The 25,076-nt window shown below is 41.9% G+C and overlaps 1 protein-coding gene across 1 annotated transcript in view; it reads left to right on the plus strand.

Moving 5' to 3' along the window:
- The first annotated feature begins 1,171 nt into the window (after positions 1 to 1,171).
- LOC139750909 (uncharacterized) overlaps positions 1,172 to 25,076 on the plus strand; it is a 153,698-nt gene continuing 129,793 nt past the window's right edge. The window contains 1 exon segment of the mRNA XM_071665798.1: positions 1,172 to 1,528. Coding sequence (XP_071521899.1) covers positions 1,245 to 1,528 — 284 coding nt within the window. The 5' untranslated portion in view covers positions 1,172 to 1,244.

Below are 25,076 nucleotides of genomic sequence, written 5' to 3' on the forward strand. Positions count from 1 at the left end.
ATAATTTACCAGGAATACTCAACAAACATATATATATATATATAGGGGATAGGGGAGAAAGAATACTTCCCACGTATTCCCTGCATGTCGTAGAAGGCGACTAAAAGGGAAGGGAGCGGGGGGCTGGAAATCCTCTCCTCTCGTTTTTTTTTTTTTTCTTTTTTTTAATTTTCCAAAAGAAGGAACAGAGAAGAGGGCCAGGTGAGGATATTTCCTCAAAGGCCCAGTCCTCTGTTCTTAACGCTACCTCGCTGTCGCGGGAAATGGCGGATAGAATAAAAAAAAAAAAAAATATATATATATATATATATATATATATATATATATATATATATATATATATATATATATATATATATACATATGAAAAATGTAAGAAATAATTTAGAAAACTGAAACTTCTAGCTTGAAATGAAATGAAAAATGAATGTCACATAATGGTTCAACCTCTGGCTATGGAAAAGGGAAATGTATAATTTATTTACACAAACGTCAATAGTAGTTTTCATCAATTTAACCACTGTATCATACTTCCTGGTCCACTTCTCATATCATGAAACTGGAATATTGGCTTATGATGTTTCTCAATTGTCTTCATTACACAAAGTACAACCATATCTTGGATACATGAGGGTAGGTAGTTGGTCATCCGCCATAATAAAGCTTTGACAGACCAAAAGTTTATCTGGACCTCAACTTTTCCAACGAAACATTAATACAAAAACATATATACCCACAGACATATAATGAAAGCAGATAATGCATGCCTAGATGCAGACACATTTATATAAATAAACACATGAAGATACAAAATTCTCCCACACACACACACACACACACACACACACAAAACACACACACACAAAGATAAAAGTGAGTAGGATTAGAGAGAGAGAGAGAGAGATTATCTGGTAATGATTCTTGTGAAACAGTATTTCCAATTTCATACCTACTGCTTTAGAAGTTGAGCATTTAGTCTGGCTTGTGATTTTTTGTGATTTTCTCATCATGATTTGAGTCTGTGTATTATGCCTTTGTATGAAGTTGGAGTTATATGTGCTTAGGTAATATAGAATACATTTCACCTTACTACTACATTGTTTGGAACAGTAGACTATGAACTTCAGATTTGAAGGTATATTAGATATATGGTAGAATTAACTGCATATTGATATTGAATCTTTATTTCTAGGTGGGCAGTAAATCAACGGATTCAGCAGTGAAAACCAAAAAGTTTGTCAACCATGGACATTCCGTTACCAGATGAAATTCCACTCCCTGGTGGGGGCAGACCTGGCCCCCCTAGAGGGCCTCCTCCTCTAGGACAGGGAAGAGGCTTAATTATCCCACCTCTTAGACCTCCACAAATCCTTCTGCCGCCAGGTCCCCCGCCAAACTTGTCAGTACCACCTCCAGTGTTCAGCCTACCCCCACCATTCATGACAACTCCACCTCCAAGAATATTGAGACCACCCCCAATGTTCAGCAGGATGCCTGGAGAGGTCTTCCCTTCTACTGCTGCAGAGAGGTTAGACTTTGTGTTGTTTATTTATAAAGGGTTGCAGATCTTACATCATATATATATGAAAATGACTTGAGATTTTCCCCCTCATGGCTCAGCTACCTTTGGTAAATACTAATTGATTATGCAGAGTTCTTGTGAGTGTCATTATTGACATGTACAAAATTTTATAGTAATAAGAGAGGAAGATCCCAAATCCAGTAACCAGAAAACAGATCTAGTAGAAGCTGACTTTTCTCGTGAAATTCCATAAGCTTGGGATAATTTCATTATATCTTTATCTATCTATCTATCTATCTATCTATCTATCTATCTACCTACCTATCTGTCTATCTATCTATATATATTTATTTATTTATGATACTTTGTCGCTGTCTCCCGCGTTTGCGAGGTAGCGCAAGGAAACAGACGAAAGAAATGGCCCAACCCCCCCCATACATATATATATATATATATACCTCGCAGACGAGGGAGACAGCGACAAAGTATAAAAAAAAAAAAAAAAAAAAAAAATATATATATATATATATATATATATTATTTTTTTTTTTTATTATACTTTGTCGCTGTCTCCCGTGTTTGCGAGGTAGCGCAAGGAAACAGATGAAAGAAATGGCCCAACCCCGCCCCATACACATGTATATACATACGTCCACACACGCAAATATACATACCTACACAGCTTACCATGGTTTACCCCAGACGCTTCACATGCCTTGATTCAATCCACTGACAGCACGTCAACCCCGGTATACCACATCGCTCCAAATCACTCTATTCCTTGCCCTCCTTTCACCCTCCTGCATGTTCAGGCCCCGATCACACAAAATCTTTTTCACTCCATCTTTCCACCGCCAGTTTGGTCTCCCTCTTCTCCTCGTTCCTTCCACCTCCGACACATATATCCTCTTGGTCAATCTTTCCTCACTCATTCTCTCCATGTGCCCAAACCACTTCAAAACACCCTCTTCTGCTCTGTCAACCACGCTCTTTTTATTTCCACACATCTCTCTTACCCTTACGTTACTCACTCGATCAAACCACCTCACACCACACATTGTCCTCAAACATCTCATTTCCAGCACCTCCATCCTCCTGCGCACAACTCTATCCATAGCCCACGCCTCGCAACCATACAACATTGTTGGAACCACTATTCCTTCAAACATACCCATTTTTGCTTTCCGAGATAATGTTCTCGACTTCCACACATTCTTCAAGGCCCCCAGAATTTTCGCCCCCTCCCCCACCCTATGATCCACTTCCGCTTCCATGGTTCCATCCGCTGCCAGATCCACTCCCAGAAATCTAAAACACTTCACTTCCTCCAGTTTTTCTCCATTTAAACTCACCTCCCAATTGACTTGACCCTCAACCCTACTGTACCTAATAACCTTGCTCTTATTCACATTTACTCTTAACTTTCTTCTTCCACACACTTTACCAAACTCAGTCACCAGCTTCTGCAGTTTCTCACATGAATCAGCCACCAGCGCTGTATCATCAGCGAACAACAACTGACTCACTTCCCAAGCTCTCTCATCCCCAACAGACTTCATACTTGCCCCTCTTTCCAAAACCCCTGCATTTACCTCCCTCACAACCCCATCCATAAACAAATTAAACAGCCATGGAGACATCACACACCCCTGCCGCAAACCTACATTCACTGAGAACCAATCACTTTCCTCTCTTCCTACACGTACACATGCCTTACATCCTCGATAAAAACTTTTCACTGCTTCTAACAACTTTCCTCCCACACCATATATTCTTAATACCTTCCACAGAGCATCTCTATCAACTCTATCATATGCCTTCTCCAGATCCATAAATGCTACATACAAATCCATTTGCTTTTCTAAGTATTTCTCACATACATTCTTCAAAGCAAACACCTGATCCACACATCCTCTACCACTTCTGAAACCACACTGCTCTTCCCCAATCTGATGCTCTGTACATGCCTTCACCCTCTCAATCAATACCCTCCCATATAATTTACCAGTGAAGGGCGCAAATGGGGAGGTGATAACAAGTAGTGGTGATGTGAGAAGGAGATGGAGTGAGTATTTTGAAGGTTTGTTGAATGTGTTTGATGATAGAGTGGCAGATATAGGGTGTTTTGCTCGAGGTGGTGTGCAAAGTGAGAGGGTTAGGGAAAATGATTTGGTAAACAGAGAAGAGGTAGTGAAAGCTTTGCGGAAGATGAAAGCCGGCAAGGCAGCAGGTTTGGATAGTATTGCAGTGGAATTTATTAAAAAAGGGGGTGACTGTATTGTTGACTGGTTGGTAAGGTTATTTAATGTATGTATGACTCATGGTGAGGTGCCTGAGGATTGGCGGAATGCGTGCATAGTGCCATTGCACAAAGGCAAAGGGGATAAGAGTGAGTGCTCAAATTACAGAGGTATAAGTTTGTTGAGTATATGTATATATATATATATATATATATATATATATATATTTAATTTGTTTATGGATGGGGTTGTTAGGGAGGTAAATGCAAGAGTTTTGGAAAGAGGGGCAAGTATGAAGTCTGTTGGGGATGAGAGAGCTTGGGAAGTGAGTCAGTTGTTGTTCGCTGATGATACAGCGCTGGTGGCTGATTCATGTGAGAAACTGCAGAAGCTGGTGACTGAGTTTGGTAAAGTGTGTGAAAGAAGAAAGTTAAGAGTAAATGTAAATAAGAGCAAGGCTTTAGGTACAGTAGGGTTGAGGGTCAAGTCAATTGGGAGGTAAGTTTGAATGGAGAAAAACTGTAGGAAGTAAAGTGTTTTAGATATGTGGGAGTGGATCTGGCAGCGGATGGAACCATGGAAGCGGAAGTGGATCATAGGGTGGGGGAGGGGGCGAAAATCCTGGGAGACATCTCCCACTCAATTGCATTTTTTCCCTGCAAAAATCGTCCAAATGCCTCTCTCTTCTCTTTCACTAATAATCTTACTTCTTCATCCCACCACTCACTACCCTTTCTAATCAACCCACCTCCCACTCTTCTCATGCCACAAGCATCTTTTGCGCAATCCATCACTGATTCCCTAAATACATCCCATTCCTCCCCCACTCCCCTTACTTCCATTGTTCTCACCTTTTTCCATTCTGTACTCAGTCTTTCCTGGTACTTCCTCACACAAGTCTCCTTCCCAAGCTCACTTACTCTCACCACCCTCTTCACCCCAACATTCACTCTTCTTTTCTTAAAACCCATACAAATCTTCACCTTAGCCTCCACAAGATAATGATCAGACATCCCTCCAGTTGCACCTCTCAGCACATTAACATCCAAAAGTCTCTCTTTCGTGCGCCTGTCAATTAACACGTAATCCAATAACGCTCTCTGGCCATCTCTCCTACGTACATACGTATACTTATGTATATCTCGCTTTTTTTTTATTGAGAGGGTGAAGGCATGTACAGAGCATCAGATTGGGGAAGAGCAGTGTGGTTTCAGAAGTGGTAGAGGATGTGTGGATCAGGTGTTTGCTTTGAAGAATGTATGTGAGAAATACTTAGAAAAGCAAATGGATTTGTATGTAGCATTTATGGATCTGGAGAAGGCATATGATAGAGTTGATAGAGATGCTCTGTGGAAGGTATTAAGAATATATGGTGTGGGAGGCAAGTTGTTAGAAGCAGTGAAAAGTTTTTATCGAGGATGTAAGGCATGTGTACGTGTAGGAAGAGAGGAAAGTGATTGGTTCTCAGTGAATGTAGGTTTGCGGCAGGGGTGTGTGATTTCTCCATGGTTGTTTAATTTTGTTTATGGATGGGGTTGTTAGGGAGGTGAATGCAAGAGTTTTGGAAAGAGGGGCAAGTATGAAGTCTGTTGTGGATGAGAGAGCTTGGGAAGTGAGTCAGTTGTTGTTCGCTGATGATACTGTGCTGGTGGCTGATTCATGTGAGAAACTGCAGAAGCTGGTGACTGAGTTTGGTAAAGTGTGTGAAAGAAGAAAGTTAAGAGTAAATGTGAATAAGAGCAAGGTTATTAGGTACAGTAGGGTTGAGGGTCAAGTCAATTGGGAGGTAAGTTTGAATGGAACAAAACTGTAGGAAGTAAAGTGTTTTAGATATCTGGGAGTGGATGTGGCAGCAGATGGAACCATGGAAGCGGAAGTGAATCATAGGGTGGGGGAGGGGGCGAAAATCCTGGGAGCCTTTGAAAGCAAAAATGGGTATGTTTGAAGGAATAGTGGTTCCAACAATGTTGTATGGTTGCGAGGCGTGGGCTATGGATAGAGTTGTGCGCAGGAGGGTGGATGTGCTGGAAATTTTTTGCTTTCTGAAATAATGTTCTCGACTTCCACACATTCTCCACACTTCTGCTTCCATGGTTCCATCCACTGCCAAATCCACTCCCAGATATCTAAAACATTTCACTTCCTCCAGTTTTTCTCCATTCAAACTTACCTCCCATTTGACTTATCCCTCAAACCTGCTGTACCTAATAACCTTGTTCTTATTCACATTTACTCTTAACTTTCTTCTTTCACACACTTTACCAAACTCAGTCTCCAGCTTCTGCAGTTTCTCACCCTAATCAGCCACCAGCGCTGTATCATCAGCGAACAACAACTGACTCACTTCCCAAGCTCTCTCATCCACAACAGACTCCATACTTACCCCTCTTTCCAAAACTCTTGCATTCACCTCCATAACAACCCCATCCATAAGGAAATTAAACAACCATGGAGACATCACACACCCCTGCCGCAAACCAACATTCACTGAGAACCAATCACCCTCTCTTCCTACACGTACACGTGCCTTACATCCTAAATAAAAACTTTTCACTGCTTCTAACAACTTGCCTCTCACACCATATATTCTTAATACTTTCCACAGAGCATCTCTATCAACTCTATCATATGCCTTCTCCAGACCCTGTAAATGCTACATACAAATCCATTTGCTTTTCTAAGCATTTCTCACATACATTCTTCAAAGCAAACACCTGATCCACACATCCTCTACCACTTCTGAAACCACGCTGCCCTTCCCCAATCTGATGCTCTGTACATGCCTTCACCCTCTCAATCAATACCCTCCCATATAATTTCCCAGGAATACTCAACAAACTTTTACGTCTGTAATTTGAGCACTCACCTTTATCCCCTTTGCCTTTTTACAATGGCACTATGCAAGTATTCTGCCAATCCTCAGGCACCTCACCATGATTCATACTTACATTAAATAACCTTACCAACCAGTCAACAATATAGTCACCCCTTTTTTTTGATAAATTCCACTTCAATACCATCCAAACCCAATGCCTTCTCGGGTTTCATCCTCTGTAGAGCTTTTATTACCTCTTTTCTGTTTACCAAATCATTCTCCCTAACCCTCACACTTTGCACACCACCTTGACCAAAACACCCTATATCTTCCTTTCTATCATCTAACACATTCAACATACCTTCAAAATACTCACTCCATCACCTGCTCACCACACCACTATTTGTTATTGCCTCCCTATTAACCCCCTTCACCAATGTTCCCATTTGTTCTCTTGTCTTATGCACTTTATGTACCTCCTTCCAAAACATATTTTTATTCTTCCCAAAATGTAATGATACTCTCTCTCCCCAACTCTCATTTGCCCTGTTTTTCATGTCTTGCATCTTTCTCTTAACCTCCTGCCAGTTTCTTTTATACGTCTCCCAGTCATTTGCACTATTTCCATGCAAAAATCTCCCAAATGCCTCTTTCTTCTCTTTCACTAACAATCGTACTTCCTCATCCCACCACTCACTACCCTTCCTAAGCTGCCCACCTCCCACGCTTCTCATGCCACAAGCATCTTTTGTGAAAGCCATCACTGCTTCCCTAAGTACATCCCATTCCTCCCCCACTCCCCTTACGTCGTCTGCTCTCACCTTTTTCCATTCTGCACTCAGTCTCTCCTGGTACTTACTCTCACCACTCTTTTCACCCCAACATTCTCTCTTCTTTTCTGAAAACCTCTACTACTCTTCACCTTCGCTTCCTCAAGATAATGATCAGACATCCCTCCATTTGCACCCCTCAGCACATTAACATTCAAAAGTCTCTCATTCATGCGCCTATCAATTAACATGTAATCCAATAACGCTCTCTGGCCATCTCTCCTGCTCATATATGTGTTTTTTTTTTTTTTTTTTTTTTTTTTTTTTTTTTTTGCCATTGTCTTCCGCGTTTGCGAGTTAGCGCAAGGAAACAGACGAAAGAAATGGCCCAACCCACCCCCATACACATGTATATACATACGTCCACACACGCAAAATATACATACCTCCACAGCTTTCCATGGTTTACCCCAGACGCTTCACATGCCCCGATTCAATCCACTGACAGCACGTCAACCCCGGTATACCACATCGCTCCAATTCACTCTATTCCTTGCCCTCCTTTCACCCTCCTGCATGTTCAGGCCCCGATCACACAAAATCTTTTTCACTCCATCTTTCCACCTCCAATTTGGTCTCCCTCTTCTCCTCGTTCCCTCCACCTCCGACACATATATCCTCTTGGTCAATCTTTCCTCACTCATTCTCTCCATGTGCCCAAACCATTTCAAAACACCCTCTTCTGCTCTCTCAACCATGCTCTTTTTATTTCCACACATCTCTCTTACCCTTACGTTACTTACTCGATCAAACCACCTCACACCACACATTGTCCTCAAACATCTCATTTCCAGCACATCCATCCTCCTGCGCACCACTCTATCCATAGCCCACGCCTCGCAACCATACAACATTGTTGGAACCACTATTCCTTCAAACATACTCATTTTTGCTTTCCGAGATAATGTTCTCGACTTCCACACATTCTTCAAGGCTCCCAGAATTTTCGCCCCCTCCCCCACCCTATGATCCACTTCCGCTTCCATGGTTCCATCCGCTGCCAGATCCACTCCCAGATATCTAAAACACTTCACTTCCTCCAGTTTTTCTCCATTCAAACTCACCTCCCAATTGACTTGACCCTCAACCCTACTGTACCTAATAACCTTGCTCTTATTCACATTTACTCTTAACTTTCTTCTTTCACACACTTTACCAAACTCAGTCACCAGCTTCTGCAGTTTCTCACATGAATCAGCCACCAACGCTGTATCATCAGCGAACAACAACTGACTCACTTCCCAAGCTCTCTCATCCCCAACAGACTTCATACTTGCCCCTCTTTCCAAAACTCTTGCATTCACCTCCCTAACAACCCCATCCATAAACAAATAAACAACCATGGAGACATCACACACTCCTGCCGCAAACCTACATTCACTGAAAACCAATCACTTTCCTCTCTTCCTACACGTACACATGCCTTACATCCTCGATAAAAACTTTTCACTGCTTCTAACAACTTGCCTCCCACACCATATATTCTTAATACCTTCCACAGAGCATCTCTATCAACTCTATCATATGCCTTCTCCAGATCCATAAATGCTACATACAAATCCATTTGCTTTTCTAAGTATTTCTCACATACATTCTTCAAAGCAAACACCTGATCCACACATCCTCTACCACTTCTGAAACCACACTGCTCTTCCCCAATCTGATGCTCTGTACATGCTTTCACCCTCTCAGTCAATACCCTCCCATATAATTTACCAGGAGTACTCAACAAACTTATACCTCTTTAATTTGAGCACTCACTCTTATCCCCTTTGCCTTTGTACAATGGCACTATGCACGAATTCCGCCAATCCTCAGGCACCTCACCGTGAGTCATACATACATTAAATAACCTTACCAACCAGTCAACAATACAGTCACCCCCTTTTTTAATAAATTCCACTGCAATACCATCCAAACCTGCTGCCTTGCCGGCTTTCATCTTCCGCAAAGCTTTTACTACCTCTTCTCTGTTTACCAAATCATTTTCCCTAACCCTCTCACTTTGCACACCACCTCGACCAAAACACCCTATATCTGCCACTCTATCATCAAACACATTCAACAAACCTTCAAAATACTTACTCCATCTCCTTCTCACATCACCACTACTTGTTATCACCTCCCCATTTGCGCCCTTCACTGAAGTTCCCATTTGCCCCCTTGTATTACGCACTTTATTTACCTCCTTCCAGAACATCTTTTTTTTTTTTTTTTTTTTTTTTTTTTTTTTTTTTTTTTCGCTGTCTCCCGCGTTTGCGAGGTAGCGCAAGGAAACAGACGAAAGAAATGGCCCAACCCACCCCCATACACATGTATATACATACGTCCACACACGCAAATATACATACCTACACAGCTTTCCATGGTTTACCCCAGACGCTTCACATGCCCCGATTCAATCCACTGACAGCACGTCAACCCCGGTATACCACATCGCTCCAATTCACTCTATTCCTTGCCCTCCTTTCACCCTCCTGCATGTTCAGGCCCCGATCACACAAAATCTTTTTCACTCCATCTTTCCACCTCCAATTTGGTCTCCCTCTTCTCCTCGTTCCCTCCACCTCCGACACATATATCCTCTTGGTCAATCTTTCCTCACTCATTCTCTCCATGTGCCCAAACCATTTCAAAACACCCTCTTCTGCTCTCTCAACCACGCTCTTTTTATTTCCACACATCTCTCTTACCCTTACGTTACTTACTCGATCAAACCACCTCACACCACACATTGTCCTCAAACATCTCATTTCCAGCACATCCATCCTCCTGCGCACAACTCTATCCATAGCCCACGCCTCGCAACCATACAACCATAGAACATCTTTTTATTCTCCCTAAAATTTAATGATACTCTCTCACACCAACTCTCATTTGTCCTCTTTTTCACCTCTTGCACCTTTCTCTTGACCTCCTGTCTCTTTCTTTTATACGTCTCCCACTCAACTGCATTTTTTCCCTGCAAAAATCGTCCAAATGCCTCTCTCTTCTCTTTCACTAATACTCTTACTTCTTCATCCCACCACTCACTACCCTTTCTAATCAACCCACCTCCCACTCTTCTCATGCCACAAGCATCTTTTGCGCAATCCATCACTGATTCCCTAAATACATCCCATTCCTCCCCCACTCCCCTTAATTCCATTGTTCTCACCTTTTTCCATTCTGTACTCAGTCTCTCCTGGTACTTCCTCACACAAGTCTCCTTCCCAAGCTCACTTACTCTCACCACCCTCTTCACCCCAACATTCACTCTTTTTTTCTGAAAACCCATACAAATCTTCACCTTACCCTCCACAAGATAATGATCAGACATCCCTCCAGTTGCACCTCTCAGCACATTAACATCCAAAAGTCTCTCTTTCGCGCGCCTGTCAATTAACACGTAATCCAATAACGCTCTCTGGCCATCTCTCCTACTTACATAAGTATACCTATGTATATCTCGCTTTTTAAACCAGGTATTCCCAATCATCAGTCCTTTTTCAGCACATAAATCTACAAGCTCTTCACCATTTCCATTTACAACACTGAACACCCCATGTATACCAATTATTCCCTCAACTGCCACATTACTCACCTTTGCATTCAAATCACCCATCACTATAACCCGGTCTCGTGCATCAAAACCACTAACACACTCATTCAGCTGCTCCCAAAACACTTGCCTCTCATGATCTTTCTTCTCATGCCCAGGTGCATATGCACCAATAATCACCCATCTCTCTCCATCAACTTTCAGTTTTACCCATATTAATCGAGAATTTACTTTCTTACATTCTATCACGTACTCCCACAACTCCTGTTTCAGGAGTACTGCTACTCCTTCCCTTGCTCTTGTCCTCTCTTTTTAAACCAGGTATTCCCAATCACCAGTTCTATTTCAGCACACAAATCTACACTTTCTTCACCATTTCCATTTACAACACTGAACACCCCATGTACACCAATTATTCCCTCAACACCACATTACTCAACTTTGCATTTAAATCACCCATCACTATAACCCAGTCTCGTGCATCAAAACTACAAACACACTCACTAAGCTGCTCCCAGAACACTTGCCTCTCATGATCTTTCTTCTCTTGACCATGTGCATAGGCACCAATGATCACCCATCTCTCTCCATCCACTTTCAGTTTTAACCATATCAGTCTAGAGTTTACTTTCTTACACTCTATCACATACTCCCACAACTCCTGTTTCAGGGGTAGTGCTACTCCTTCCTTTGCTCTTGTCCTCTCACCAAACCCTGACTTTACTCCCAAAACATTCCCAAAGCACTCTTCCCCTTTACCCTTGAGCTTCATTTCAGTTGGAGCCAAAATATCTGGGTTCCTTTCCTCTCCTTTTTTTCATCTTGGGTACATTCTCACACATTTACCACAATCTGAGCTATGAAGGAGGATGAGCACTCCCAGCATGATTCTTTCTTCTGTTTCCCCTTTTAGAAGATTAAAATACAGGGAGGGGAGAGTTTTAACCCCCCGCTCCCGTCCCCTTTAGTTGCCTTTTACGACATATGAGGAATGCTTGGGAAGTATTCTTTCTCTTCCATATTCAGGGATAGAATAATAAAAAAAAAGAAATCTTTTTATTCTCCCTAAAATTTAATGATACCCTCTCACCCCAACTCTCATTTGCCCTCTTTTTTTACCTGCTGCACCTTTCTCTTGACTTCCTGCTGCTTTCTTTTATACCTCTTCCAGTCATTTGCGCTACTTCCTGGGAAAAATCGTCCAAACGCCTCTCTCTTCTCATTCACTAACAGTCTTACCTCTTCATTCCACCACTCACTATCCTTTCTAATCTGCCCACCTACCTTTCTCATGCCACAATCATCTTTTATGCACATCATCACTTCTTCCCTAAATACATCCTATTCCTCCCCCACTCCCTGTACGTCATTTGCTCCCACCTTTTGCCTTTCTGCATCCAATATCTCCTGGAACTTCGTCACACAAGTCTCCTTTCCAAGCTCGCTCACTCTCACCACTCTCTTAACCCAGCATTCTCTCTTCTTTTGCGAAAACCTCTACAAATCTTCACCTTCACCTCCACAAGATAATGATCAGACGTCCCTCCCGTTGATCCTCTCAGCACATTAACATCCAAAAGTCTCTCTCTCTTGGACCATAAATTAAAATGTAATCCAATAACGCTCTCTGGCCATCTCTCCTACTTGCATACGTATACTTATGTACACCTCTCTTTAAACCAAGTATTTCCAATTACCAGTCCTTTTTCAGCACACAAATCTTCAAGCTCTTCATCATTTTCATTATAACACTGAACACCGTATGTGCACCAATTGTACTCTGAACTGCCACATTACTCATCTTTGCATTCAAATCACCCATCATTATAACCTGGTCTCGTGCATCAAAGCTGCTAACACACTCACTCAGATGCTTAAAAACGCTTGCCTCTCAGGATCTTTCTTCTCATGACCAGGTGCATAGGCACCAATAATCACCCCTCTCTCTCTTCATCCAGGTTCAGTTTTACCCGTATTAATCTAGTTTACTTTCTTGCACTGTTTCACATACTCCTACAACTCCTGCTTCAAGAATAGTGCTACTCCTTCCCCTGACATTACTATCAAGACATTCCCGAACCTACTTTCACAGATGTTCCCATTTTTCTCTTGTCATATGCATGTTTTTATACCTCCTTCCAGAACATCTTTATATTCTTTCTAAAATATGATGATGCTGTCTCACCCCAACTGTCATTTGCCCTCTTTTCAACCCTTGCTTGTTTCTCTTGACCTCTCGACATGGATGTTTTAGCTCTGAGTGAAATGAAGTTCAAGGGTGAAGGGGAAATTGGTTGAAAATTTCTTTGGAGTGAATTCAGGGATTTTTGAGAGGATGAGAGCTAAGGAAGGAGTAGCGCTATTCCTGAATCAGTTGTGGGAGTGTGAGATAGTGTAAAAATGTAAATTCTAGTTTGATATGGGTAAAACTGAAAGTAGATGGCGAGAGATGGGTGTTAATTGGTTCTTGAATACCTGTCCATGAGAAGAAAGATCATGAGAGGCAAGTGTTTTGGGAGCAGCTGAGTGATTGTCAGCAGCTTTTGTGCACAAGACTGGGTACTAGTGTGTCTGTGATTTTAGGTGTTTTTAAGTTTTCAGTCATGGACAAGACCACATCAAGGCTGGGCCTTAATTGAATTATGGAGAGAACTGGGCCTTAATTGAATTATGGAGAGACTTGGGCCTTGATTGAATTATGGAGAGAATTGCGAAAGGGAAAAAAAAAGACAAGGGAAAGTATTACAGTATTTGGAGGAAGTAGAAAACCTGTCTTTTAAGATGTACCAGGTCATAGTTATTGGGAAAGATATGAGAGGGTAGAGAGTTTCAAAGCTTTGATGTTTAGGGAAAGAAACAGTTATGAATACAGCCAACTCTTGTGTTGCTGACTGCCACAGAGTAATCTTGTGATGTCACAGCTTGCTGAGTATTGCATGGTCTAGCTAGTGGTAGGGGCACACAAGCAGCCAGCCAGTTCTCAGGAGCAAAAACCAAAGTAATACCAATAGAAGAGGGAAAGTGAACCAACATTGCAGCATAAGGCAAAGAGGATCAAGTTTAGAAGTTAGCTTGAGAGAGTTTATACTAAGTTTGACTGCTTTCTACACAACTCTTATCAAGTAAGCTTTCAAAGTTAGTACCACCCCAGATGTGAGAGCAGTAATCCATACAAGGATAAATCAGTGCTTTGTATAAATGGAGCAACTGTTCAGAAGCTAAAAAGTTTTGACATCTAAACAGGACACCCAGTTTCTTAGAGGCAGACTTAGCTATTCCCATAATGTGGGGTTTGCAAGGAGTGGATATTACAGTAGTACCAAGTATGTTCTTTGAGTAAAGAGGTGGAATTGCAGAACTGTCAAAGGAGAGACGAGAGTTGCGAGGAGTTTTCGATAGAGAGATGGGTAGAAACTGGGTCTTGGAGGCATTAAGCTTAACTAGATTTTGTCTACCCCACTGAGATATCATTTCCAAATCTGAGTTTATTTGAGGAATCTGTGTCAAGACAAGATGCTGATTGAGTGAGAAAAGAAGGAGCAGATTTGAAGGATGTGGATGAATGCGCTGTTCAGTAGTCAGCATATAAGTGTGTTTGATCAGTTGTGAAAGAGAGGAAATCATTGAGAAAAAGAAGAGAAATTATAGGAGACAGGACAGAACCTTGAGGGACTCTGCTGTTGATGGAGAAAAGGGGAGGTTAATCCATCAACAACCACAGAGGTAGATCGGCCAGAGAGAAAACTAGATATGAAGGAGCAAAGTGAGGGAGGGGAGCTTAAAGGTGAGATCCTAATACCACACCCTGTCAAAAGCTTTGGATATGTCAAGAACAACTACATATGACTCCCCTAAATCTTTCAGAGATGATGACCAGACATTGTTAATATAGGAAAGAATATCACTATTGGATCTTGTTTTACAAAAGCCATCCATACTGGTGATCAGAGAGAAAACTGATTTATGAGGTGTCTAAGGATATGGGAGTTTAGGAAGGATTCAAAGACTTTGGAAATGGTAGATGTCAAAGCATTAGGATGATAGTTAGGGGGGGTCAGAATAGTCTCTCCTCTTATGGATGGGATGTATCAATGCTTCAAAGAAGGAAAAGTTTTGGTTTTTAAGCATACACAGAACTGACAAGCAAGGGCAGGTGCAGCTTCAGAAGTGCACTCTTTCAGTATGCAGGGATGGATGCAGTCATAAGCTTTACATGTGTCCAGGTAGAGAAACACTTTTCGAACAGTCCAAAAAGAGATTATGGAGAAGGGAATATGATTAGCAAGAAGAGCATCAGTGAGTGAAGAAATTTTATAGTCATCCAAGATGGATTTAAAGGAGAAACTGGAGCCAAAGAGAGTTGCTTTGTCTGTGGGAGAGATGGCTATAGTGCTATCAGAACTGAAAAGTGAAGCAAGGGTAAAGCGACAGAAGTTATTAGAGATGCCTTAAGTTAAAGACCAGAAAGAACTATCAATGGATGAAGAGGAGAGATTATCAAACTTCCTTTGAATTAAGGAATGCTTTGCCTCTCGAATAATGTTCTTATAATGATTATGGATATTGATAAAAGCTGGAAGGGAGTCAGAGGAAGGAGAGTTTATTCAGGTCTGATAAGCTCGATCCCTTGCCTGAATAGCCACAGAACAGGAATGATTGAACCATGGAGTGGATGAAGAGGTCTTCTTGGAAGAAGAGGGGATAAATGCTTCCATTTTCGCAAGAATAACTGCTATATGTTTGGCGGAGACAGAAGCATCACCACGTAGGAGACAGTAATTTAGCTAAAGAGAGTCAAAGGAAGTTGTTACCCCAGTCAGCTTTGTTGAGGTGCCAGTTTATGCTTAGAAGAGGCTGCTGGAGGGGGAAGTGCTGCTGAAATAGATACACTTAGGAGAGTGTGATCAGATGAACCAATTGGGATGAGAATGTGTATTCACAGCAGGATGAGCTAGAGGTGAAAAACAGATAACTGGAAGTGGACTTGGCAGCGAATGGAACCACGAAAGTGGAAGTGAGTAATAGGATGGGGGAGGGGGCGAAAGTCTGGGAGTGATGAAGAATGTTTGGAAAGAGAGAATGTTAGCTAGGAGAGCAAAAATGGGTATGTCTGAAGGAATGAATAGTTGTTCCAACAATATAATATGGTTGTAAGGCATGGGCTCTAGATAGGGTTGTGCAGAGGAGGGTGGATGTGTTGGAAATGAAATGTTTGAGGACATTATGTGGTGTGAGGTGGTTTGATCGAGTAAGCAATGAAAGTGTAAGAGAGATGTGTGGAAATAGTGTGGTTAAGAGAGCAGAAGAGGGTGTGTTGAAATGGTTTGGATACATAAAGAGAATGAATGAGGAAAGTTGAGTGAGGAAAGGTTGACAAAGAGGATATATGTGTCAGAAGTGGAGGGAAGAAGAACTGGGTGACCAAACTGGAGATGGAAGGATTGAGTGAAAAAGATTTTGAGTGATGAGAACCTGAACATGCAGGAGGGTGAAAAGATTGCATGAAATAGAGTGTATTGGAATGATGTGGTATTCTGAGATCAACATGCTGTCAGTGGTCTTAACCAGGACATGTGACACATCTTTGATAAACCATGGAAAGGTCTGTGGTTTTGGTGCATATTACATGAAAGCTAGAGAATGAGTGTGAGTGGATGTGGCCTTTCTTCGTATGTTTCCTGTGGGAAGGGATGGTGCCAGGAATGGATAGAGGTGAGCAAGTATGAATATGTACATATGTTATTTATTATTTATATTCATTATACTTTGTCACTGTCTCCCGCATTAGCGAGGTAGCACAAGGAAAGAGATGAAAGAATGGCCCAACCCACCCACATACACATGTATATACATACACATCCACACACGTACATATACATACCTATACATCTCAACGTATACATATATATGTACACACACAGACATATACATGTATACACATGTACATAATTCATACTGTCTGCCCTTATTCATTCCCGTCGCCACCCCGCCACATATGAAATAACAACCCCCTCCCCCCTCATGTGTGCAAGGTAGCACTAGGAAAAGACAGAAAAGGATACATTCATTCACACTCAGTCTCTAGCTGTCATGTATAATGCACCAAAACTACAGCTCCCTTTCCACATCCAGGCCCCACAGAACTTTCCATGGTTTACCCTAGACACTTCACATTCGCTAGTTCAATCCATTGGCAGCACATCGACCCCGGTATACCACATCGTTCCAATTCACTCTATTCCTTGCACGCCTTTCACCCTCCTGTATGTTCAGGCCCTGATCACTCAAGATCTTTTTCACTCCATCTTTCCACCTCCAGTTTGGTCTCCCACTTCTTGTTCCCTCCACCTCTGACACATATATCCTCTTTGTCAATCTTTCCTCACCAAACCAAACCATTTCAAAATACCCTCTTCTGCTCTCTCAACCACACTTTTTATTACCACACATCTCTCCTACCCTCTCACCACCTACTCGATCAAAGCACCTCACACCACGTATTGTCCTCAAACATCTCATTTCCAGCACATCCACCCTCCTGCACACAACTCTATCTATAGCCCACACCTCGCAACCGTATAACATTGTTGGAACCACTATCCCTTCAAACATACCCATTTTTGCTTTCCAAGATAACGTTCTCGACTTCCACACATTCTTAAAACGCTCCCAGAATTTTTGCACCCTTCCCCACCCGATGATTCACTTCCACTTCCATGGTTCCATCCACTGCCAAATCCACTCCCAGATATCTAAAACACTTCACTTCCTCCAGTTTTTCTTCACTTGACTCTTCCCTCAACCCTATTGTACCTAATAACCTTGCTCTTCTTCACATTTACGCTCAGCTTTCTTCTTTCACACACTTTACCAAAGTCAGTCACCAGCTTCTGCAGTTTCTCACCCGAATCAGCCACCAGTGCTGTATCATCAGCGAACAACTGACTCACTTCCCAAGCTCTCGCATCCACAACAGACTGCATACTTGCACCTCTTTCCAAAACTTGCATTCACCTCCCTAACAACCCCATCCATAAACAAATTGAACAACCATGGAGACATCACGCACCCCTGCCACAAACCAACATTCACTGAGAACCAATCACTTTCCTCTCTTCCTACAAGTACACATGCCTTACATGCTCGGTAAAAACTTTTCACTGCTTCTAACAACTTGCCTCCCACACCATATATTCTTAATACCTTCCACAGAGCATCTCTATCAACTCTATCATATGCCTTCTCCGGATCCATAAATGCTACATACAAATCCATTTGCTTTTCTAAGTATTTCTCACATACATTCTTCAAAGCAAACACCTGATCCACACATCCTCTGCCACTTCTGAAACCAAACTGCTCTTCCCCAATCTGATGCTCTGCACATGCCCTCACTCTCTCGATCAACACCCTCCCATATAATTTACCAGGAATACTCAACAAACTTATACCTCTATAATTTGAGCACTCACTTTTATCCCCTTTGCCTTTGTACAATGGCACTATGCAAGCATTCCGCCAATCCTCAGGCACCTCAACATGAATCATACATACATTAAATAAACATACCAACCAGTCAACAATAGTCACCCCCTTTTTAAATAAATTCCACTGCAATACCATCCAGATCCGCTACCTCGTCGGCTTTCATCTTCTGTAAAGCTTTTACTACCTCTTCTCTGTTTACCAAATCATTCTCCCTCACCCTCTCACTTTGCACACCACCTCGACCAAAACACCCTAAATATGCCACTCTATCATCAAACACATTCAGCAAACCTTCAAAATACTCACTCCATCTCCTTCTCACATCACCACAACTTGTTATCACCTCCCCATTATCCCCCTTCACTGGTGTTCTCGTTTGTGCCCTTGTCTTACGCACTTTACTTACCTCCTTCCAAAACATCTTTTTAGTCTCCCTAAAATTTAGTGATACTCTCTCACCTCAACTCTCATTTGCCCTCTTTTTCACCTCTTGCACCTTTCTCTTGCACCTCTTCCACCTTTCTCTTGACCTCCTGCCTCTTTCTTTAACACATCTCCCTGTCATTTGCATTATTTCCCTGCAAAAATCATCCAAATGCTTCTCTCTTCTCTTTCACTAACAATCTTACTTCATAATCCCACCACTCACAACCCTTTCTAATCTGCCCACCTCCCATGCTTCTCATGCCACAAGCATCTTTTGTGCAAGCCATCACTGCTTCCCTAAATACATTCCACTCCTCCCCCACTCCCCTTACATCCTTTGTTCTCACCTTTTTCCTTTCTGTACTCAGTCTCTCCTGGTACTTCCTCACACAAGTCTCCTTTCCAAGCATACTTGCTCTCACCACTCTCTTCACCCCAACATCCTTCTTTTCTGAAAACCTGTACAAATCTTCACCTTCGCCTTCACAAGATAATGATCAGATATCCCTCCATTTGCATCTCTCAGCACATTAACATCCAAAAGTCTCTCTTTTGCACACCTATACATATGTACATATGTATATATGTATATTCATATGCATGTATTCTCCCTAAAATTTAATGATACTCTCTCACCCCAACTCTCATTTGCCCTCTTTTTCACCTCTTGCACCTTTCTCTTGACCTCCTGCCTCTTTCTTTTATACATCTCCCACTCATTTGCATTATTTCCCTGCAAAAATCATCCAAATGCCTCTCTCTTCTCTTTCACTAATAATCTTACTTCTTCATCCCACCACTCACTACCCTTTCTAATCTGCCCACTTCCCATCTTCCAAAAAGATGTTTTGGAAGGAGGTAAATAAAGTGCGTAAGACAAGGAAACAAATGGAAACTTCAGTGAAGGGGGCTAATGGGGAGGTGATAACAAGTAGTGGTGATGTGAAAAGGAGATGGAGTGAGTAATTTGAAGGTTTGTTGAATGTGTTTGATGATAGAGTGGCAGATATAGGGTGTTTTGGTCGAGGTGCTGTGCAAAGTGAGAGGGTTAGGGAAAATGATTTGGTAAACAGAGAAGAGGTAGTAAAAGCTTTACGGAAGATGAAAGCCGGCAAGGCAGCAGGTTTGGATGGTATTGCAGTGGAATTTTTTAAAAAAGGGGATGACTCTACTGTTGACTGGTTGGTAAGGTTATTTAAAGTATGTATGATTCATGGTGAGGTGCCTGAGGATTGGTGGAATGCGTGCATAGTGCCATTGTACAAAGGCAAAGGGGACAAAGGTGAGTGCTCAAATTACAGAGGTATAAGTTTGTTGAGTATTCCTGGTAAATTATATGGGAGGGTATTGATTGAGAGGGTGAAGGCATGTACAGAGCATCAGATTGGGGAAGAGCAGTGTGGTTTCAGAAGTGGTAGAGGATATGTGGATCAGGTGTTTGCTTTGAAGAATGTATGTGAGAAATACTTAGGAAAGCAAATGGATTTGTATGTGGCATTTATGGATCTGGAGAAAGCATATGATAAGAGTTGATAGAGGTACTCTGTGGAAGGTATTAAGAATATATGGTGTGGGAGGCAAGTTGTTAGAAGCAGTGAAAAGTTTTTATTTAGGATGTAAGGCATGTGTAAGTGTAGGAAGAGAGGAAAGTGATTGGTTCTCAGTGAATGTAGGTTTGTGGCAGGGGTGTGTGATATGTCCATGGTTGTTTAATTTGTTTATGGATGGGGTTGTTAGGGAGGTGAATGCAAGAGTTTTGGAAATAGGGGCAATTATGCAGTCTGTTGTGGATGAGAGAGCTTGGGAAGTGAGTCAGTTGTTGTTTGCTGATGATACAGCACTGGTGGCTGATTCATGTGAGAAACTTCAGAAGCTGGTGACTGAGTTTGGTAAAGTGTGTGAAAGAAGAAAGTTGAGAGTAAATGTGAATAAGAGCAAGGTTATTAGGTACAGTAGGTTTGAGGGTCAAGTCAATTGGGAGGTAAGTTTGAATGGAGAAAAACTGGAGGAAATGAAGTGTTTTAGATACCTGGGAGTGGATTTGGCAGCAGATGGAACCATGGAAGCGGAAATGAATCACAGGATGGGGGAAGGGGCGAAAATTCTGGGAGCCTTGAAGAATGTGTGGAAGTCGAGAACATTATCTCGGAAAGCAAAAATGGGTATGTTTGAAGGAATAGTGGTTCCAACAATGTTATGTGGTTGCAAGGCGTGGGCTACAGATAGAGTTGTGCGCATGAGGGTGGATGCGCTGGAAATGAGATGTTTGAGGACAATATGTGGTGTGAGGTGGTTTGATCGAGTAGGTGGTGAGAGGGTAGGAGAGATGTGTGGTAATAAAAAGAGTGTGGTTGAGAGAGCAGAAGAGGGTGTTTTGAAATGGTTTGGTCACATGGAGAGAATGAGTGAGGAAAGATTGACCAAGAGGATATATGTGTCAGAGATGGAGGGAACGAGAAGTGGGAGACCAAATTGGAGGTGGAAAGATGGAGTGAAAAAGATTTTGTGTGATTGGGTCCTGAACATGCAGGAGGGTGAAAGGCGTGCAGGGAATAGAGTGAATTGGAACGATGTGGTATACCGGGGTCGACGTGCTGTCAATGGATTGAACCAAGGCATGTGAAGCGTCTGGGGTAAACCATGGAAAGTTCTGTGTTGCCTTGATATGGAAAGGGAGCTCTGGTTTCGGTGCATTATTTCACGACAGCTAGAGACTGATTGTGAACGAATGGTGCCTTTGTTGTCTTTTCCTAGCGCTATCTCATGCACATGAGAGGGGAGGGGGTTGTTATTTCATGTATGGCGAGGTGGCGATGGGAATAAATAAAGGCGGACAGTATGAATTATGTACATGTGTATATTGTATATGCCTGTGAGGGTATATATATGTATACGTTGAGATGTATATGTATGTATATTTGCGTTTGTGGACGTGTATGTATATACATGTGTATGTGGGTGGGTTGGACCATTCTTTCGTCTGTTTATTTGTGCTACCTCGCTAACGCAGGAGACAGCGACAAAGCAAAATAAGATAATAATGATAAATAATATGCATGTATGTATATTTATATATGGATGGGTCTTTCTTCGTCTGTTTCCCGGCCCTACCTTGTTGACGTGGGAAACGGCAATCAAGTATGATAAATGAATAGATGAATAGATATACAGTAAACCTTCGATTTGATGGACCCTGATTTAAGGATTTTGTATTTGATAGACCACTCAGATAATGATGCGTTAATTGATATTTTAAGAAATAAACAGAAATGAAAAAATCTCAAATGCCACACCATGTGCACTTCATATCACACTTTTTTTTGTAGTGTGGGATATACTTTCTTTGTTTCAGACTCATTCTGCCTCTAGCTACCATGCGGTTAGGTTGCATAAAGAGAATTGTGACTATTTTTTAAATGATTTTGCAATCCTTACAGTTCAAAATGGTATCAAGTGATGGATAAGTTAAGAGAAAGTGTGTGAACTGTATATTGTATTAGAAAATGGCCCGTAGGTAACATTTTTGATTTGATGGATTTTTGGCATTAAGGGACATCCTTTTTTCCCTGATTTGTCCATTGAATTGAGGATTTGCTGTATGTATAAACATACTCTCAATAGCTATTTTTCGTGCTAGTGAGGCACCACCATGAACAGATGATGAAAGGTTATGTTTACTTACATCCATTCTCCATCCGCAACCAGGCCCCACAGATCCCCTCCACAGTTTGCTATGGATGCCCCATGCACCTTGGCTCAATCCTCAGAAAGCACATTGACCCCAGTATACCAAATCATTCCAGTTCACTTTATCGTATGCATGCCTATACCCCATGCCTGCTCAGACCTGGATCGCTCAAAATCTTTTTCACTCCATCCTTCCATCTCCAATTTGGACTTCCTGATATGTTTGTGCACTTCACCTCTGACACATATATCCTTTTTGTTAACCCATCCTAACTCATTCTCTCAATATGTCCAAACCATTTCAGGACACCCTCTTTGGCTCTCTCAACCATTCTCTCACTATTACCACACACCTCTCTAACCTCACACCACATATTGTTCTTAGACATTTTATTTCTGGCACATCCATCTGCTTCTGTGCAGCCTAATCAATAGTTCTTTCCTCACATCCATATTATGTTGTTGGAACTACTATTCCTTCAAACATATCTATTTTTGCCCTTTGTGATAACTTTCTCTCCACACATTCTTCATTGCTCCCAGAACCTTTGCCCCCTCCCCACCCTGTGACTCACTTCCGCTTCCATGGTTCCATTCACTGCCAATTCCACTCCCAGATACCAAAAACATATCACTTCCTCCTTTTATTCTCCATTTAAACTCACACCCCTACTGACCTCTTGCTCAACCCTGCTGAAACTTATAACCTTGCTGTTATTCACATTTACTCTCAACTTCCTCCTTTCACACATATTTCCATACTCATGTCACCAACTTTTGCAGTTTCTCACTCAAATCTGCCCCCAGTGCCCTATCATTGATAAACAGCCACACTTATTTCCCCCGCCCTCTCATCCTCCATAGATTGCATACTTATCCATTTATTCAAGACTCACATTTACATCCGTCACCACCCTATCCATAAACAAATTGAACATCCATGGACATCACTCACCCCTGCTGCAGACCAACCTTCACCTGGAACCATTCACTCTCCTCTCTTCCTACTCTTACACATGCCTTATGCCCTTGATAAACTTCTCACTGCTTCTAGCAGATTTCCTCCCACTCCATGTATTCTTGAGACCTTCCACAAGGCATCTCTATCAATCTTATATGCTTTTTCCTCATCCATAAATGTCACAAACAAATCCATCTGTTTCTGTTAAGTATTTCACACATTCCTTATAGTGGCACTATACATGCATTCCACCAATTCTTAGGCACCTCACCATGATCCATACTCACAGTTAAAATCCTTACCAGCCAATCAACAACACAGCCACCTCCCTCCTTGATAAATTCAACTGCTGTCCCATCCATACCAGCCGTCTTGCCACATTTCATCTTATGCAAGGCTTTCACCACCTGTTCTCTCTTTACCAAACCACACAATGACCCTATCACTTCACATACCACCCTGACCCAATCACCGTATATCAGCCAAATTGTCATCAAACAGATTCAAGAGTCCTTCAAAGTACTTAATCCATCTCCTTATTTCATCACTGCCTTTTACCACTTCCTTTTTTGTCCCCTTCACCAATGTTCCTATTTCTTCTTTTTCACATAGAATGAACCTTCCAAAGCATCTTATTTTCCCTAAAGCTGACTGATGCTTCCTCACCCCCACTCTCATTTGCCCTTTTTTCAACCCCAACACCTTCCTCTTCACCTCCTGCTGCTTTCCATTATTCATCTCCCAATCATTTGGACTCCTTCCTTGTAAGTACCACTCAAATGTCTCTCTTCTTTCTTTCCATCACCTTAGTTATACCACCTCAAACTACCCTTTCTAATCTTCCTCCTTCCCCCCTTTTGCCTCATGTATCTCTCTCACATGTCAGCACTATTTATATTTATTTATATTTATTATACTTTGTCGCTGTCTCCCACGTCAGCGAGGTAGCGTAAGAAAATAGACTAAAGAATGGCCCAACCCACCCACACACACATGTATATACATACACGTCCACACATGCACACATACAAACCTATACATCTCAACGTATACATATATATACACTCACTGACATATACATATATACACATGTACATAATTCATACTGTCTACCTTTATTCATTCCCATCGCCACCTTACCACACATGAAATAACAACTCCCTCCCCCTCATGTGTGTGAGGTAGCGCTAGTAAAAGACAACAGAGGCCACATTCGTTCACACTCATTCCCTAGCTGTCATGTATAATGCACCGAAACCACAGCTCCCTTTTCACATCCAGGTCCCACAAAACTTTCCATGGTTTACCTCAGACACTTCACATGCCCTGGTTCAATCCATTGACAGCACGTCGACCCCGGTATACTACATCATTCCAATTCACTCTATTCCTTGCACGCCTTTCACCCTCCTGCATGTTCAGGACCCAATCACTCAAAATCTTTTTCACTCCATCTTTCCACCTCCAATTTGGTCTCCCACTTCTCGTTCCCTCCACCTCTGACGCATATATCCTCTTTGTCAATCTTTCCTCACTCAGTCTCTCCATGTGACCAAACCATTTCAA

The sequence above is a fragment of the Panulirus ornatus genome, chromosome 10 (genome assembly GCF_036320965.1).
Source record: "Panulirus ornatus isolate Po-2019 chromosome 10, ASM3632096v1, whole genome shotgun sequence".
NCBI lineage: Eukaryota > Metazoa > Arthropoda > Malacostraca > Decapoda > Palinuridae > Panulirus > Panulirus ornatus.